The following is a 16,077-nucleotide window of genomic DNA, read 5'->3' as shown; positions in this document are numbered from 1 at the left end:
TTATAAGTGTATAGGACGAAGATATATGTATTTGCATGCGTTTACACAATTTTCTCTCGCTTTATACAATTAGAGACACAATTTATACAATTATATTGTATAAAACGAGAAAGGCGAGCGACAGGACTAAGCGAGCGAGAGAAGGAGAGTAACGGGCGAGAATACGAGAGAGAGGGACTGACAAACAATTTGCTGTCGAACACAAATAAATCAAAAGGTAAAATGTATATTCATTTTATAGTATTAATTTGTCATTCTATATAATTATCCAAATAATTTTTCATAAATAAATATATATTTTAACCTATTCAAATAGTCCAATAATATTTTCACCCTTTTTGTTAAAAGTAAAATTTTTCCATAAAATTATCATATTATATTATATGTATGATCATCAAATAAAATCAATAATAATTTTGGTCCCTCTCTAATCAATAAAATAGATTTTATTTTTCATTCCTCATTTAGAAATATCGAGAAAAAGTAATCCTAAATTCTCGTTCGCATTTTTGAATGCCTTCCATCTTTTTGTAGCAAAAACGTAGTGAAATAATGGGTTCAACAACCCTAATCCAATTCCCAATTTTCTCACCACCAGCTCCACCACACAGCCACCGTCCGGCGACTGAAATCCGCTTCTCACGGTGGAACAATGCCAACGCCGAAAAATTCATCCGCCATGAACGAACTCAGAAGGAAATTGAAGATGAAATCCGCTTCCATAAGCGCTTCGATTCTGTCCTTAGCATTGCCAATAATTACAACCCTGCCCCTCCATCACCAGTCACTGAAAAAACCTTCAAATCCACTGGCACTCCTTCAACTCCTTCTTCACCTTCCATCCCTGGGAAAAAGTCCAAGTATTCCAGAAATTTCCACAACAACCCTCGTCAAATACACCCCGCATTAAAACCTTTAGTTAGAACCCGCAAGATTCCAGTTGAAACCCCTGACGAAACAGCAGGAAAATCAGATATTGATATCAAAGTTGATGAAAATGGGGTTTGTTATGAATTTCCAGAAGCCCCTTTTGTATATCAATATAGCTATACTGAAACACCAAAGGTGAAGCCTAGAAAGTTGCGTGAACCGTTAGTTTCACCATTTGGACCGGAGTCAATGCAGAGGCCATGGACAGGTCGGAAGCCGTTGCCACCGAGCAAGAAGAAGCTTCCAGAATTTGATTCATTTCAGCTGCCTCCTCCCCATAAGAAAGGGGTCAAGCCGGTTCAGGCTCCTGGACCATTCTTGGCGGGTTCTGGGCCGAAGTACGTTAAGTCTAGAGAGGAGGTATTGGGAGAGCCATTGACAAAGGAGGAGATGATGGAGCTTATAAATAGTTGTAAGAAAACAACACGGCAAATGAATATAGGTACATCATTCTATGTGAGATTATTTGTTGATCATGGTAAATTGCATTATTTTTAGACTTGGAAGATTGTGTTTTACTGTGAATTTGTTTTAGAATGTGAATTTTCTACGGACAAAAGTGGAAACTTTACGAGCTTGAAGAGCTATTTTAATCTTTTTGCAACGTAGAACATTTGGCACATATATTATCATTGAAGGATTTGTCCCTTAATCCCAGTTGTCACCCATTTCATTCTGATACTGAATAGAGCAGAATGAATACATCGATGCATATACTAATACTAATGTTTCTTTTAACTGAGTAGTTCCACATGTTGTTTTGGAAACATGCAATCGTGCGGGACACTTCTCATTCTTACTTTTTCAATCCCCTCAATTGTTTCCAAGTATATGCAAGTTCTTCTAGGTTTACAAAGCTTAATTGCTGTTGGCAGGTTGTACTCACACAGATGCCTAATTCATTTACTTATTTTTTCTGTTTTCTTGTTTCTATGGAATTGATTATTTGAGGAGAAGGAGAAGATAGGAGGGCGTTTGGGAGGTGGGTGTTGTAGGGTGTGTTCTGATGCATATATATATTACTATATCAGGATGATTTGATTCATTCTTGGAAACGTTTACCCCGGACGCAATGTGAATAACTCAATTCTCATTAAAAGGCTTCTTCTGACCGTAGGTTTTGTCTTTTCTTAATTTCAGTGCATTAGTGATGGTAGTTGGATTTACATTAAGGTATTAATGGTCCTTATAAAGTTCATGAAATGCTCTTTATAGATCCACTCTTGTCCATTCATGTAAAAAAATATGCTGACATTGAATTTTGTTTGCTTTGACTCTCAATACGTTTTCTGTTTCCAGGACGAGACGGCTTAACACATAACATGTTAGAGAACATCCATGCTCATTGGAAGCGAAAAAGGGTGTGCAAGATAAAATGCAAGGGTGTGTGTACTGTGGACATGGACAATGTCTGTGAAAAGTTAGAGGTTGGTGGTGTTTATATATTTTACCCTTAGCAAGATGTTGTTACTGTTCTGTTTCTTTGGAATATTATCACTCCCAGTGAATCAAGGTCATTGCAAGCTCTAATCTCATTGTAAATTACTTTATTCCAAGCATTGATAATTGCCCTGTCAAGTTGAAACTTGAGGCACAGAATCAGATATGTTATTTTCTTTTTCTTTGATGAATCTGCACATTTTTTGAGAAGGTAACAATTTATATTAGAAGCGCAAAGGCTATGCGGACCATAATTATATATAGAGAGAACCTAAAGTATACACTGTGAGAAATATATGGCAAAAAATATTATTGAATTGTGTATCTAAATTTTACATTGAGACCCTAGACACTACATTAGAATCCTTTTCCGACTAGGAATCCTATTCTTATTCTTATTCCTATTCCTATTCCTATTTTAAGTAGGAAATACTTATTCTATTCTAACATACACAATTTATATCATCCTATAGAGAACCTAGAGCATCTATTATAGTTTCAGAGGCCTGTGAATATTCATGTTTACACCAAAAATGAAATAGCATTAGACAATTCATCTTTATCTTCTGAATTGTGTTTGCATTATCTTCAGAATATCTTGAGTTCCTTTCTTTCCAAACAGTCCACCATATGCAAGCAAGGATCAAATCCAAGTATTCTTTTGAGCTGCAGGTTTTCTCCCCTTGTTCTAGCACGACAACATATCTTTAGTGCTATTTGGCATGACCCAATGTGTCCCTGTTAGTGCTAGAAAAATATTCCAGACTAGATAGTCACTGCACAGTGAAGGAACAAATCACTGATAGTTTCAGGCTCTCTACCACATAGGTGACATCTAGAACACAGTTGTACTTCCCTCTTCATTAGGTTGTCCTCAGTTAAAAAGGCATTCCTAGCAACCAACCAAACAAGACAAGACACTGTGTAGGGTACTTTCACTTTCCAAATACGATTCTAGGATAAAATATCAGTCATAGTATTGGTTGGATTTATCACATCTGAAAGGAAGCTTTGACAGAAATCTACCTGAGCTGTGACCAAACCACCATATCTTATCATCATTCTGACTAAAACCTGTGAACTGATTGAGTTTATTGTAGAATTCAGAAAATCTACTGATATCCCAATCATATAGGAATGTTCTGCAGCTAAGATTCCATCCTTGAGCTGACCAGACTTTATAGATGGTAGCCTTCTGTTGCTGATTTATTGAGAAAAGATCAGGAAATTACCTTGTCTTCAGAGGCCCTGTCTGAACCAGTTGTCTTCCCCAAAAGGAGTGTTCTGCCTATTGCCCACTCTATAGCTGATATTGTCATTGAATATTTGCCGGAGAATTTTGATTGACTTCCTACCCCATATGTACTGGAAATTACCTTAGTTTTTCAAGGCCCTTCCTCCCCACAAGGGTCTTTCATTACCATCCTTCTTAAAGATTGTTCTTCATTTGTATATCTCTGGTTTTGTCTCCTCAGGTTCTTTATCCCCATGCCTCCCTGCTTCTTGTTAAGTGTGATGGTTTTCCATTTTACCAAATGAACTCTATTTTTTTATACCTTGCCATCGAAAGTTTCTCCTTGGGGCATCCATTCTCCTTTCTATTTTTGGTGGTACAGGAAACAACGACATCATATCATCCATTACACTATTAATGAGAACTAATCTGCCCTAAAGAAAGGTATTGACTTTTCCTCCTAAAGTGAAGAATCTGCACTTCTTGCTGAAGAAGTTCTACTAACTAGAAAATACACCTGCCATTCTAACTGTTCCTTTTTTTTTTCCGGGAAAGGAAACCTTTCTAATTATTTCTCTCATTGAAGGCTAAATAGAATTTCTGTCAATACTGAAGTTTATCTTGTTTTTCTCTAGTACTATTCTTTTTCTTACAGACTCCTCGCCTAGTTATTTGACATGGTTTAAATTTTGGTATCCTATATGTTCAGGAGAAGACAGGTGGAAAAATTATCTACCATAAAGGTGGTGTGATATACCTTTTCCGAGGTCGAAACTACAACTACATGACTCGGCCACGCTTTCCTCTCATGTTATGGCGGCCTGTAACTCCTGTCTACCCAAGGTTGGTTCGACGAGTTCCAGAGGGTCTGACTTTAGAGGAAGCAACTGAAATGCGCAAAAAAGGACGCAATCTGATACCTATCTGCAAGCTTGGTCTGTTTTCCATTTGTTTTTCCTACGCGTGGTTAACTCTACAAGAAATCTCTCTGATAATAAGTCTTGAATGTTTTGCAGCAAAAAATGGGGTGTATTGTGACCTTGTAAAGAATGTCAGAGAAGCATTTGAAGCTTGTGAATTGGTCTGTATAAATTGTCAAGGATTGAACCCAAGCGACTATAGGAAGATAGGTGCCAAGCTTAAGGTATGCCCAGTAATAGTAGTAAATGCTTTAGTATGCGCACACAATTACTTTTGGGAAAGAAAAAAGAATTGCAAGAAATTATGACCTCATTACTGTAAATTGCTTTTTCTTAACTGTAGGATCTTGTCCCATGTGTGTTAATCTCTTTTGAGCAAGAGCACATACTCATATGGAGAGGACGGGATTGGGTATCCTCTCTACCTGAAGACGGAGACAATCCAGAGATAAGGGAGGGCTCGGAATCTGTTAATGCTGCTAACACTAACCGATCCTTTGAAGTTCAAGTGGTTGCATCTACTTCTGGAAGTTCACGTTTACCAGTTACAGAAGTGAATACTTGCAATCTCAGTGCTAACACTTTTCCTCTGGGTGATGAAGATGCAGAGTATGTTAGAAGGGATGGAACGAAGGAAGATAGATCGGAGGATCACTATCCGGAATCTTCCAATAAGGTTTCTGTTACAACGACTGGGATAAGTGAAAGCGAAATCCCTCTGGTGTATGCAGGAGATACAGGTGACAATTCTAGAATTCTGAGTGACTGCCGTGAATGCAAAACAAGGTCGGATGATTCAGAGGTGGATAAAGAAAGTGAGTTTGAGAGCGCTTCAGATGATGTAGAAAACAAGTTTGATTCCTCATCTTTGGTTCCCTTGACTGGTTACAAGGTGCATTCTCTAACGGTAGATACGAACCAAAACTGTCAGCTGGTAAGCTCTATCACGCCGTGTACGGAAGGAATTTTACTACTTTGGAAGCAGGCTATTGAAAGTGGGAGTGCAGTTGTATTAGATGATTCTAGTATCGATGCTGACATTGTCTATCAAAGGGCTGTTGCTCTCTCTACATCTGTCCCACCTGGACCAGTTTTTCAGCATCAACCTAAGAAAGTATCAGTTCAAAGACGCGGGGAAGAGGAAATTGGTGATTTGGAGGTAGGATGCACCAAATTAGATACTCCAGCTTCTTCGAGAAAAGAAACTGTTGTTTCAAGTAGAAAGGTCAATTCAACAACGAGTACGAGAAAGGAGAAGTTGAAGGGTATTCGAAAAGATTATCTGAATGTAGTACCAAAAGGAAGCTTAGGAGTAGACGAGCTTGCCAAATTGCTAGCATAGCTTTATGAATGAATAACAATATTTCAACGATCAAGTCAATTATTCTTTTCTATAATGTCGATATGTCATGGTATGTTTTCCTGTAATTTATCTGTATATGTCAATATACTGTCTTTCCTTTTTGTTCTTTTAGTCATGCTGGTTCTCTTCAAGTATTTCTTCCATTTGATAACTTGTAAACCCATAAATAGGCTTAATTACGCGTGGCGATATGATAATTTTGTTGAGTAAGACTTACACATGCTAAAAAATTGATATTTGGAGAGCATATTGAAAAACATGAAGAGATGAGATGTTCATATAGTTTTCATTCCTGAAGGAATCCATTGTGTGTTTATACTAGTAGTAGTAGTATAATCTTTGAAGAATGTCCACTTCATTCACTCATGGAACAAATGCCTATCTCCTTTCTCTAGAATCCAGGTTCTCTTAGATTGGAGGTAGAGACTTTGCGTCCAAACCATGTTCATTCTCTTCTGGGGTGCAGTATCTTTTCCAAAACCAATGATTTTGCCAAAGCAAGTATATTTCCTCTATGGGAACCTGCTTTGTCTCAGGCAAGAGGAAGAAGATGAAGCAGCTCATGATGAATATCAAGCCCGCGAACAGCAGAAAGATTCCATATTTGAGGTGACAGAGAGACACAAGGAAGCATTGTGCAATGAGGGCTGTGAAGATCATATTGACACAAACCACCATGCTCTGTCCTGCAGATCTTGTTTCCAGGGGAAATAGTTCACTTGGTACCAGCCAACCTAAGGGACCCCAAGACCTTCCATATGCGACAACAAATATGCAGATTATGACTACAAGGAAGATGCCAATTCCTTTTGGGAGTTCTTCACCTTCTCCAAACTTCAAAGCCAGAGTAACAGCAACCGCTACCTGTGAAACAAACTTCCAGTCAAGTATATGCTATAACGAAAGCCTTGTCAGGAAGAATTTCAAAGCAGAAAATTACCAAAACACATATCATTTCAACTCCAGCTTCCAGAAAGAAAGCTCTTCTTCCAAACTTGTCAACAAAAGCCATTGAAATGAATGTAGCTAGAACAAGTGCACCACTGGTTATAGCAGATGAATACAATGATGCTCCTGAGCCAAATCCTAAGCTCTGAAATATGACAGGGGCGTAGAAAAGAATGGAGTTCATGCCGGTAAGCTGTTGGAATGCTGGGATCCCCAAAGCTGCTATTACCAATTGGGGACGGTTCTTCCTCTTGAGGAGATTCCTGAATGGATCTTTTATGGCTCTCGCAGCATCACTTGCATCTTTAAGATCCGCAAACTCAGCTTCAACTTTTGTGGTACCTCTAATTTTCTCTAATACTTGTCTTGCTTCCTGTAATTTACCCTGTTCTACGAGACTGTTTGGGGTCTCAGGTAGAAAAAGCCCACCAATAAACATAACTGTAGCAGGAACTGTGGCTAAGCCAAGTGATAATCTCCATCCCCATGGATGAATTTTATCAGTTGCATAATTGATGAAGTTGGCTATCAATATCCCCAAGCAAGTTGTGAGTTGAAACAGTTGGTTAACTGCTCCTCGAACTTTTGCAGGTGCCATTTCTGAGAGATACAGAGGGACTGCCTGATTGCCAAATCCAATGCCAACTCCAAGAAGACATCGACCAAGGATCAGCATTGCAATGTTCTTTGCAAAAGCATTAAGTATTGCACCAAGAAAAAAACTGACTGCTCCACAAAGTATACTAGCTCGACGCCCTTTGTTGCGGGTAACATGTGAAGCACCAAATGTCGAAACAAGTGCAGCAAAGTACAAAGAGGAAGTAAACAAGGTGAGTATCTGATTGTCATATTTACAGTAATCAGTTTCTTTGAGATGTGCATGCTTCCTTCTGTACACTTTGGGGAAAAACTCTTTCAAGAAATCATCCATGGAAGTCACCCCACCTTAAAAACCACAAATTAGAATCAGAATTTTTCTTTCTACAATTCAAGTGTTTTTTTTTTTTGCCTATCTGACTAATTGATTCATAAAGCAAAAGACACAAAAAATCAATTTCTGATATCTACAAGCCTTTGTATTTTGTACATCTAGTAACAAATTTAGGTGTCTCGTTGTTTTCGAACAATGACTTGAGAAATACTTTCCTAAACAGATCAGGAAAAAAAAGATGGTTTTTGATTAATACTCACCAGAAACACCGAGATCGTAGCCAAATAGAGATCCTCCCATTGCTGCAACCACACAAGCAAAAATAAAATAGCCAGTTATCTTATGCTCATAGAGATGAGCTCTTTTTCCTCCTTTATCATCACTAAATCCTCCACCAGCCATACTTTTCTTCTTCTCTGTTTGATTTTCAAAAATGTAGAAACTAATGTATTTCTATTTATGCATATCTTTACTACATCCACTTGCACTCTTTTAGTCAAAGTGTTTGATATAATATCTCTATTTCAATTGTCACAAAAGTAAAAATATTTTAAGGAAATAGATTAAGACAAATAAAAACGGATAAAATATTTATTATTGGGTAGGAATGTAAATATATGGCTGGTTATGTACGTTGCTCTCTTTATTTTCTAAGGCAAGTTGGAGTATTGCTTTGATCTCCTACCATTTTTGTCTATAGCGTTGACCCAACTGTCCTAACAATAGAAAATTGCTGGCAGTCTTAACTGACTACATACTAACCTTCTCTCTCTCTTTTTTTAATCGATGTTCGATATTATATTAGAGTTTGATTAAATATGAATTTGTAGTTGAAAATTTCACGTTAGAGCGTAAATGGTTTCCTAGACAATTTCGTAGCTAAGTAGATATACAAACCTTCCCTTATTATTCACGTGTAATGACGCTTGTGTGGATGTGATATGTTTGATAATTTATTACTTTACTCAAAACTCTGAGATACCTAACCTTCATATTAATTAGATGTCTAAAATCTAATTAAATGTCATATATATTTATTTAATATTTTATTTTGTTTGATACTTTTGTAGATGGAAATTATTATTTAATTTTTCTATAAATGATTCTTTTTTTACTTTTTTTTTTGTCAATTATTAGTTTGAGGTAAATTTTTATCAATTTAACGTTGAAAAATATCCTTTCTTAGACAATCGTTATATGAATGGTTAACATAATTTTATAAGTTAAAAAGTGACAAATTTTAAATAAAGACAGAGTTAGAACTATAGAATCTAATTCAAGAATTTGATAATTTGGTCCACACTTAAATATGTTTGTTGTAATGCTTGAAAGTTTAAGAAGATATAAGGATAATATTCTTAATTCACTTTGTTCAATACATTTTGACTATTGATTCATATTTTCGTCACACTATCATTTTAACTAATCAAAATTATGAAGAAGGAAAATACAAAGGGAGTTAAAAAAAAAAGGAATATTAGCAAAAAGAATGTAAGAATACAAAATAATTTCTTTTATTTAAATAGGATTAAAGAGAATAAAATAATTATTTTTTTATTTTTTAAAAGCATTATTTATCTGATGCAAATTTGAATTACTCTGTCAATGAACTTTGAGGGAATATCCCATAACTTCTGTGATTCTTCTGTCAAAGATGAAAGGAAAAATGTTCCTTTTTAAGTTAACTAAAGTATCATGTGGTATTCATAAAATATTCATTGCTAGTTACTTGTAATAGACATAAATTATTCAGATAAATATATCTTTTGTTAGGTAGATCGTTATATTTTATTAATACTGAGTTTAGTAGTGTAATGTACGTACCTATGACTTTTGAGTAAAAACAAAGTAGTTGTATTATAATTAATAGTCTCAGTTGATGGTTGTCTTGATGATACAATAGATAAGAAATTGTAAGTTGGATATTAAAAAGTCAACAAGGTTACCCTTATCCAATGAACACCACAAATAGATAGGGTTTCTGTTGGGAGAGACAAGGCACTAACAAAGAATGCCTGACAGGATAACAGCGGAAGAATACCCAAGTCTATACTTTCCCTTTTCGATTTGAACCAAGAGAAGACAAACAACCACAAGCAATATGATAGTAAGGCAGCAAGTAATTCAACCAAACAAATATAACAAGGCAATAATAAACCAATCACACAAGACACCAAGATTTACGTGGAAAACCCTTCGATGTGAAGAGTAAAAAACCACGGGACCAAAAGCTCCACTATAATCACCAAGAGTTACAATATTGTTCTCCAAAATTGGCCACAAAACAAGTGCCAAACAACGAGCAACAACAAAATAAGATTGCACCAAATCTAGAGAATTAAAGGAGCAAAATCACCAATTTCGCAGCTACTGTTCACGACAGCAAAACTGAAGCTGCAGGCAACCAAATCCAACTCTGTCAGTTCCTAATCAAAGATTGAGATGAAGATAATATGCTGTCCAAAAATCAGCTCAATCGGACAAGAAACGAAGCGGGAATCGCAATTTGAAGTTGGCTGTTAGGGCTGAATTTTGACTGCGAAAACTGCTCTCTTTCTCTCTTTTTGGCTGCTGAAAAAACTCTCTGTGTATATGAAAATAAGACCTAAATAGGTTTATATTTGCCTCATAAGAATGGGCCTATGGGCAAAAATGGGTTGGTCCAAATTGGGCTTTTATTTATCCACATAGGAAGGGAAAAAGGCCCATAACCCAACAATTCTCCCCCTCACGACTATGTGGAGGAGACCGCCATCCCGGCGACCATGCAACAATCTTCAAACTTCCCTCTTGGCAAAGCTTTAGTCATCATATCGGAACCATTGTCATTTGTATGAATCTTTTCAAGCTCAAGCAACTTAGAATCCAACACATCTCGAATCCAATGGTATCTCACATCAATGTGTTTAGACCGACCATGGAACGTAGAATTCTTGCCAAGATGTATAGCACTTTGACTGTCACAATAAAGCACATACCTCTCTTGAGCACAACCAAGTTCCCCCAAGAATCTCTTCATCCAAAGCAATTCTTTACAAGCTTCAACGACAGCAATAAGCTCAGCTTCTGTAGTAGATAGAGCAACACATTTTTGCAACCTAGATTGCCAAGACACAGCTCCCCCTGCAAAAGTAACCAAGTACCCTGAAGTAGACTTGCGAGTATCAACATCACCAGCCATGTCTGAATCAGTATAACCACAAAGAATAGGCTTCCCTGTACCAAAACACAAACTCAGACTAGAAGTGCCACAGAGATATCTCATAACCCACTTCACAGCATTCCAATGTTCTCTTCCCGGATTAGAAAGAAAACGGCTAACAACTCCAACAGCGTGAGCAATATCCGGTCTTGTACAAACCATCGCATACATCAAACTACCAACAGCTGAAGCATAAGGAACTTTCTTCATATCTTCCTTCTCATCATCACTAGAAGGACACTGTTTCGTGCTCAATTTGAAGTGCATAGCTAAAGGTGTACTGACAACCTTAGCTTTGTCCATGCTGAATCTGCGAAGTACTTTCTGAATGTACTTCTCTTGTGATAATACCAATTTCTTGGCCTTTCTATCACGGACAATCTGCATGCCAAGAATCTGCCTTGCTGGTCCTAAGTCTTTCATAGCAAAAGACTTACTCAACTCTTGCTTCAACTTCTGAATCCTGCAAGTATTATGACCAACAACAAGCATGTCATCAACATAAAGCAACACAATAATAAAGTCACCATCAGAGAACTTTTGCACAAAAACACAATGGTCTGAAGAAGTCTTCTTGAAGCCCTGCTGACTCATAAAAGAACCAAACTTCCTGTACCACTGCCTGGGAGCTTGTTTCAAACCATACAAGCTCTTCTTCAATTTGCAAACATAATTCTCTTTACCCTTGACTTCAAAACCTTCCGGTTGCTCCATATAAATTTCTTCATCTAAGTCACCATGGAGGAAAGCAGTTTTAACATCCATTTGCTCAACCTCTAAATCTAGACTTGCAGCCAAGCCTAGAACCACACGAATGGATGACATCTTCACAACTGGAGAGAATATCTCATCAAAATCAACTCCCCTTTTCTGATTAAATCCCTTGACAACTAATCTAGCTTTGTACCGTGGAACTGGATTACCATCTTCATGTTTCACCCGAAAAACCCACCTGTTTTTCAAAGCTTTTCTGTCTTTAGGTAACTTAACCAAATCAAAGGTATGATTATCATGCAAGGATTTAATCTCATCTTCCATAGCATCAAACCACCTTTCTTTTTCTTCACTTTCCATGGCCTCATCAAGACTCTCAGGTTCTCCCCCGTCAGTCAAGAGTACATACTCATTGGGAGAATAACGAGATGAAGGAATTCTCTCTCTACTAGATCGTCTGAGAGAACTCTCTGGAGCATCTATAATTGGTTGTTGGACAACCACATCATCTTGCACTGGAGCATTAACAACATCATGCCGGTCATTCTGAACATGATCACCTTCTTCATTATCAACTTGATTTTCATCATTATGAAGATTTTCTTCCGGTGCAATAGTCAAAGGAACTGGATCAACATCAACTAAGCTCTCACTACTCTGAAAATCAGCCTTGTCAGCTTTGTCAAGATCTTCAATTGTTTGGTCTTCAAAGAACACAACATCACGGCTTCTAACAAGTTTCTTCTACACTGCATAGTTTTAACATCCAACTTTGACCTTTCATCCTTAGGAACATGTACAAAGGCTTTACACCCAAAGACTCTAAGATGATAATAAGAAACATTCTTACCAGTCCAAACTCTGTCAGGGACATCACCATCTAAAGCAACAGCAGGAGATAAATTGATAACATAAGCAGCAGTATTAAGTGCTTCTGCCCAAAAGGAATCTGACAGCTTAGCATCTGAAAGCATACATCTAACCCTCTCAACTAGAGTTCTGTTCATCCTCTCTGCTAAACCATTTAACTGAGGAGTCTTTGGAGGAGTTTTCTGATGCCTAATACCCTGCTCTCTGCAATATCTATCAAAAGGACCAATATACTCACCACCATTATCTGAGCGGATGCATTTCAATGTCTTCCCTGTTTGTCTTTCAACCAAGGCCTGAAAACTCTTGAACACATCAAGTACTTGATCCTTGGACTTCAAAGGAAATACCCAGAGTTTGCGAGAATGATCATCAATAAAAGTCACAAAGTAAAGTGCACCACCATGAGATCTTACCTTAAAAGGACCACACAAATCAGAATGTACCAACTCCAGCAAATCAAGCTTTCTTGAAGGCGGATGACTCTGAAAAGAAACTCTTTTCTGTTTACCGGCTAAGCAATGAACACATTTCTTCAACTTTGCTTGTTTCACTCCAGAAAGCAAATTTTTCTTAGCCAAACTATCAATCCCCTTCTCGCTCATATGACTCAGCCTTCTATGCCATAACTCTGATGAAGTATCATTCTCCACCAAATTTACCGAGTCTCTGGACATGGAGCCCTGAAATACATACAAGTTAGACAACTTGTCACCACGGGCCACAACCATCAAACCTCTAGTAAGCTTCCACTGGCCAACACCAAGTGTATTAACATAACCCTCATCATCAAGATATCCCACAGAAATCAAATTCAAGCGAACATCTGGAGCATGCTTGACATTATTGAGAACTAGTTTGGAACCATTGTTACTTTCCAAACAAACTGTCCCAATGCCAATAACTTCAACTTCATGATTATTGCCCATTTTCAACGTTCCAAAATTACCTGGAGTATAAGAAGAAAATAATTCCTTCTTTGGCGTGACATGAGAAGTAGCACCAGAATCCACAAACCAGCTGGACTCATCACGAACAAGATTAATGCATTTGCATCACAAGAAACAAGAAGATTATCATTAGCAACAACAGCAACACGATTTTCATTATCGCCTTCTCTCTTTTGTTGTCTCATATCTCTCTTGTGCTTGTAACAATATTTCATGATATGCCCATTCTTGTGGCAATAGTCACATGTAATATTCTTGTATTTAGACTTTGACTTGCTTCTACTTTTACCTCTATCATTCTGACCTCTGGACTTGTTTCTCCCCCTATCTTCAGTAACCAAAACATCGGAGTGTGAAGCTGAAGAAGATGAGGCTTGAGATCTTCTTCTCATTTCTTCATTCAAGACACCACTCTTAGTATATTCCATGGTTATAACACCACTGGGAGCAGAATTAGTCAAAGAAACTCGAAGAGTTTCCCAAGAGTCTGGCAGAGTATTAAGAAGCCAAAGTCCCTGTATCTCATCATCAAACTTTACACCCATTCCGGACAGCTGGTCAAGAATACCCTGAAAATCATTAATATGATCAGAAATAGGAGTGCCCTCTTTATACCTGATATTCATTATTGTTTCAATAGGAACAACTTGTTGTTGCCAGTCTTCGAAGCATAAAGTGTCTCGAGCTTGTCCCACAAACTTTTGGCATGTGTCTCATTCACAATATGATTTCTAACATTATCTTCAACCCATTGTCTAATATACCCACAAACCTGCAGATGCTCAAATTTCCATTCTTCATCATTTAAACACTAAGGCTTATTAGAAGCAAACACAGGTAAATGCATCTTCTTGACAAATAAGAGATCTTTCATCTTGCCTTTCCAAATATGATAGTTACTACCATTTAAACACACCATTTTGCTATTATTTCCCTCCATCATTCAAAACGACAATCAACAATAACCAATGCTCTGATACCACTTTGTTGGGAAAGACAAGGCACTAACAAAGAATGCCTGACAGGATAACAGCGGAAGAATACCCAAGTCTATACTTTCCCTTTTCGATTTGAACCAAGAGAAGACAAACAACCACAAGCAATATGATAGTAAGGCAGCAAGTAATTCAACCAAACAAATATAACAAGGCAATAATAAACAAATCACACAAGACACCAAGATTTACGTGGAAAACCCTTCGATGTGAAGAGTAAAAAACCACGGGACCAAAAGCTCCACTATAATCACCAAGAGTTACAATATTGTTCTCCAAAATTGGCCACAAAACAAGTGCCAAACAACGAGCAACAACAAAATAAGATTGCACCAAATCTAGAGAATTAAAGGAGCAAAATCACCAATTTCGCAGCTACTGTTCACGACAGCAAAACTGAAGCTGCAGGCCACCAAATCCAACTCTGTCGGTTCCTAATCAAAGATTGAGATGAAGATGATATGCTGTCCAAAAATCAGCTCAATCGGACAAGAAACGAAGCGGGAATCGCAATTTGAAGTTGGCTGTTAGGGCTGAATTTTGACTGCGAAAACTGCTCTCTTTCTCTCTTTTTGGCTGCTGAAAAAACTCTCTGTGTGTCTGAAAATAAGACCTAAATAGGCTTATATTTGCCTCATAAGAATGGGCCTATGGGCAAAAATGAGTTAGTCCAAATTGGGCTTTTATTTATCCACATAGGAAGGGAAAAAGACCCATAACCCAACAATTCTCCCCATAGCCCAACCTTTTTGACAGTATTTGTTGGGTTTTATTTGCCCTAAATTTGTTACCATAAATAGGTTTTCCTTTTAGGAAAAGTTTTTGATTGACTAATCATTTTCTTGTAGGAAAAGGTTTAGGACTCTATAAATAGAGGAATGTTCCTTCTAACTTAATCAGCATTCACGATGTAGTCTTAAGGGCTTTGAGAGTTTTGGTTAAGGGGGAGAATTTATGGGTCACAAGATCGATACATTATCACTTGTGTGAACCTCCCATGTATTCTGAGTGAATTGGTTGAGATTGTTTCCCTCTGTATTTTGTACTCTCATATTTATAGTGGATTGCTCATCTCCTTTGTGGACATAGGTCGATTGACCGAACCACGTTAAAACTTTGTGTCTTTTGGTATATTTCTCGTTGTCTTCTTACTCGTGGTATTTCGATGTTTGCTTTGCTAGCTTCCGCGTTCGCACCTGCTTATTTTCGGTCCTAACAAGTGGTATCAGAGCCAGATTCAATGATGGAGTCAAGTTTAGTGGTTCGATAAACGATGATTGAACCAGGTTAGAAGGAGATGATCATCTTGATAGGTGTAGTTCTAGCCGCAACATTTTTGACAGTAATGAAGATTTTGTTGGAGAAATTATTTCAGAGAGGTTCTCTGTGTTGAGACATAAATTTTGCAAAGGAGATTATGGAGAGGAGAAGCAAGTTGTTGAAGATTAAGTGAAGAAGGTGGACAAATTTATTTTGTCAGAAATTCAGGCCAAGGGGGAGATTTGTTGGGTTTTATTTGCCCTAAATTTCTTACCATAAATAGGTTTTCCTTTTAGGAAAAGGTTTTGGATTGACTAATC

At 37.4% G+C, this 16,077-nt stretch overlaps 2 protein-coding genes across 2 annotated transcripts; one reads left to right on the top strand and one right to left on the bottom strand.

Annotated features, from left to right (window-relative positions):
* Nucleotides 1-462: 462 nt before the first annotated feature.
* On the top strand, nucleotides 463-5,998 carry LOC107020431 (CRS2-associated factor 1, chloroplastic). The gene is made up of 5 exons (XM_015220785.2): nucleotides 463-1,372; nucleotides 2,230-2,357; nucleotides 4,314-4,539; nucleotides 4,621-4,748; nucleotides 4,868-5,998. The coding sequence occupies exons 1-5, from the start codon at nucleotides 553-555 to the stop codon at nucleotides 5,864-5,866; spliced, it is 2,301 nt and encodes a 766-aa protein (XP_015076271.1). The 5' UTR covers nucleotides 463-552; the 3' UTR covers nucleotides 5,867-5,998.
* A 109-nt stretch (nucleotides 5,999-6,107) lies between these two features.
* LOC107020432 (sugar transport protein 14-like) lies at nucleotides 6,108-8,627 on the bottom strand. Its single transcript, XM_015220786.2, has 3 exons — nucleotides 8,027-8,627; nucleotides 6,828-7,780; nucleotides 6,108-6,751 (listed from the first exon to the last, which is right to left on the bottom strand). The coding sequence occupies exons 1-3, from the start codon at nucleotides 8,166-8,168 to the stop codon at nucleotides 6,296-6,298; spliced, it is 1,551 nt and encodes a 516-aa protein (XP_015076272.1). The 5' UTR covers nucleotides 8,169-8,627; the 3' UTR covers nucleotides 6,108-6,295.
* Between the last annotated feature and the right edge of the window lie 7,450 nt (nucleotides 8,628-16,077).

The sequence above is a fragment of the Solanum pennellii genome, chromosome 5, assembly GCF_001406875.1.
Source record: "Solanum pennellii chromosome 5, SPENNV200".
In the NCBI taxonomy this organism is placed as follows: Eukaryota; Viridiplantae; Streptophyta; class Magnoliopsida; order Solanales; family Solanaceae; genus Solanum; species Solanum pennellii.
This window is presented reverse-complemented; position numbering and strand designations above follow the sequence as displayed.

Coding starts and splice junctions, on each gene's coding strand:
- LOC107020431 (XM_015220785.2), top strand. CDS start 553: ATGGGTTCAACAACCCTAATCCAATTCCCAATTTTCTCACCACCAGCT. Junction 2,358..4,313: donor ATGTCTGTGAAAAGTTAGAG/GTTGGTGGTGTT, acceptor CTATATGTTCAG/GAGAAGACAGGTGGAAAAAT. Junction 4,540..4,620: donor GATACCTATCTGCAAGCTTG/GTCTGTTTTCCA, acceptor AATGTTTTGCAG/CAAAAAATGGGGTGTATTGT.
- LOC107020432 (XM_015220786.2), bottom strand. CDS start 8,168: ATGGCTGGTGGAGGATTTAGTGATGATAAAGGAGGAAAAAGAGCTCAT. Junction 7,781..8,026: donor CTACGATCTCGGTGTTTCTG/GTGAGTATTAAT, acceptor GTGGTTTTTAAG/GTGGGGTGACTTCCATGGAT. Junction 6,752..6,827: donor TTGAAATGATATGTGTTTTG/GTAATTTTCTGC, acceptor TTTGTTTCACAG/GTAGCGGTTGCTGTTACTCT.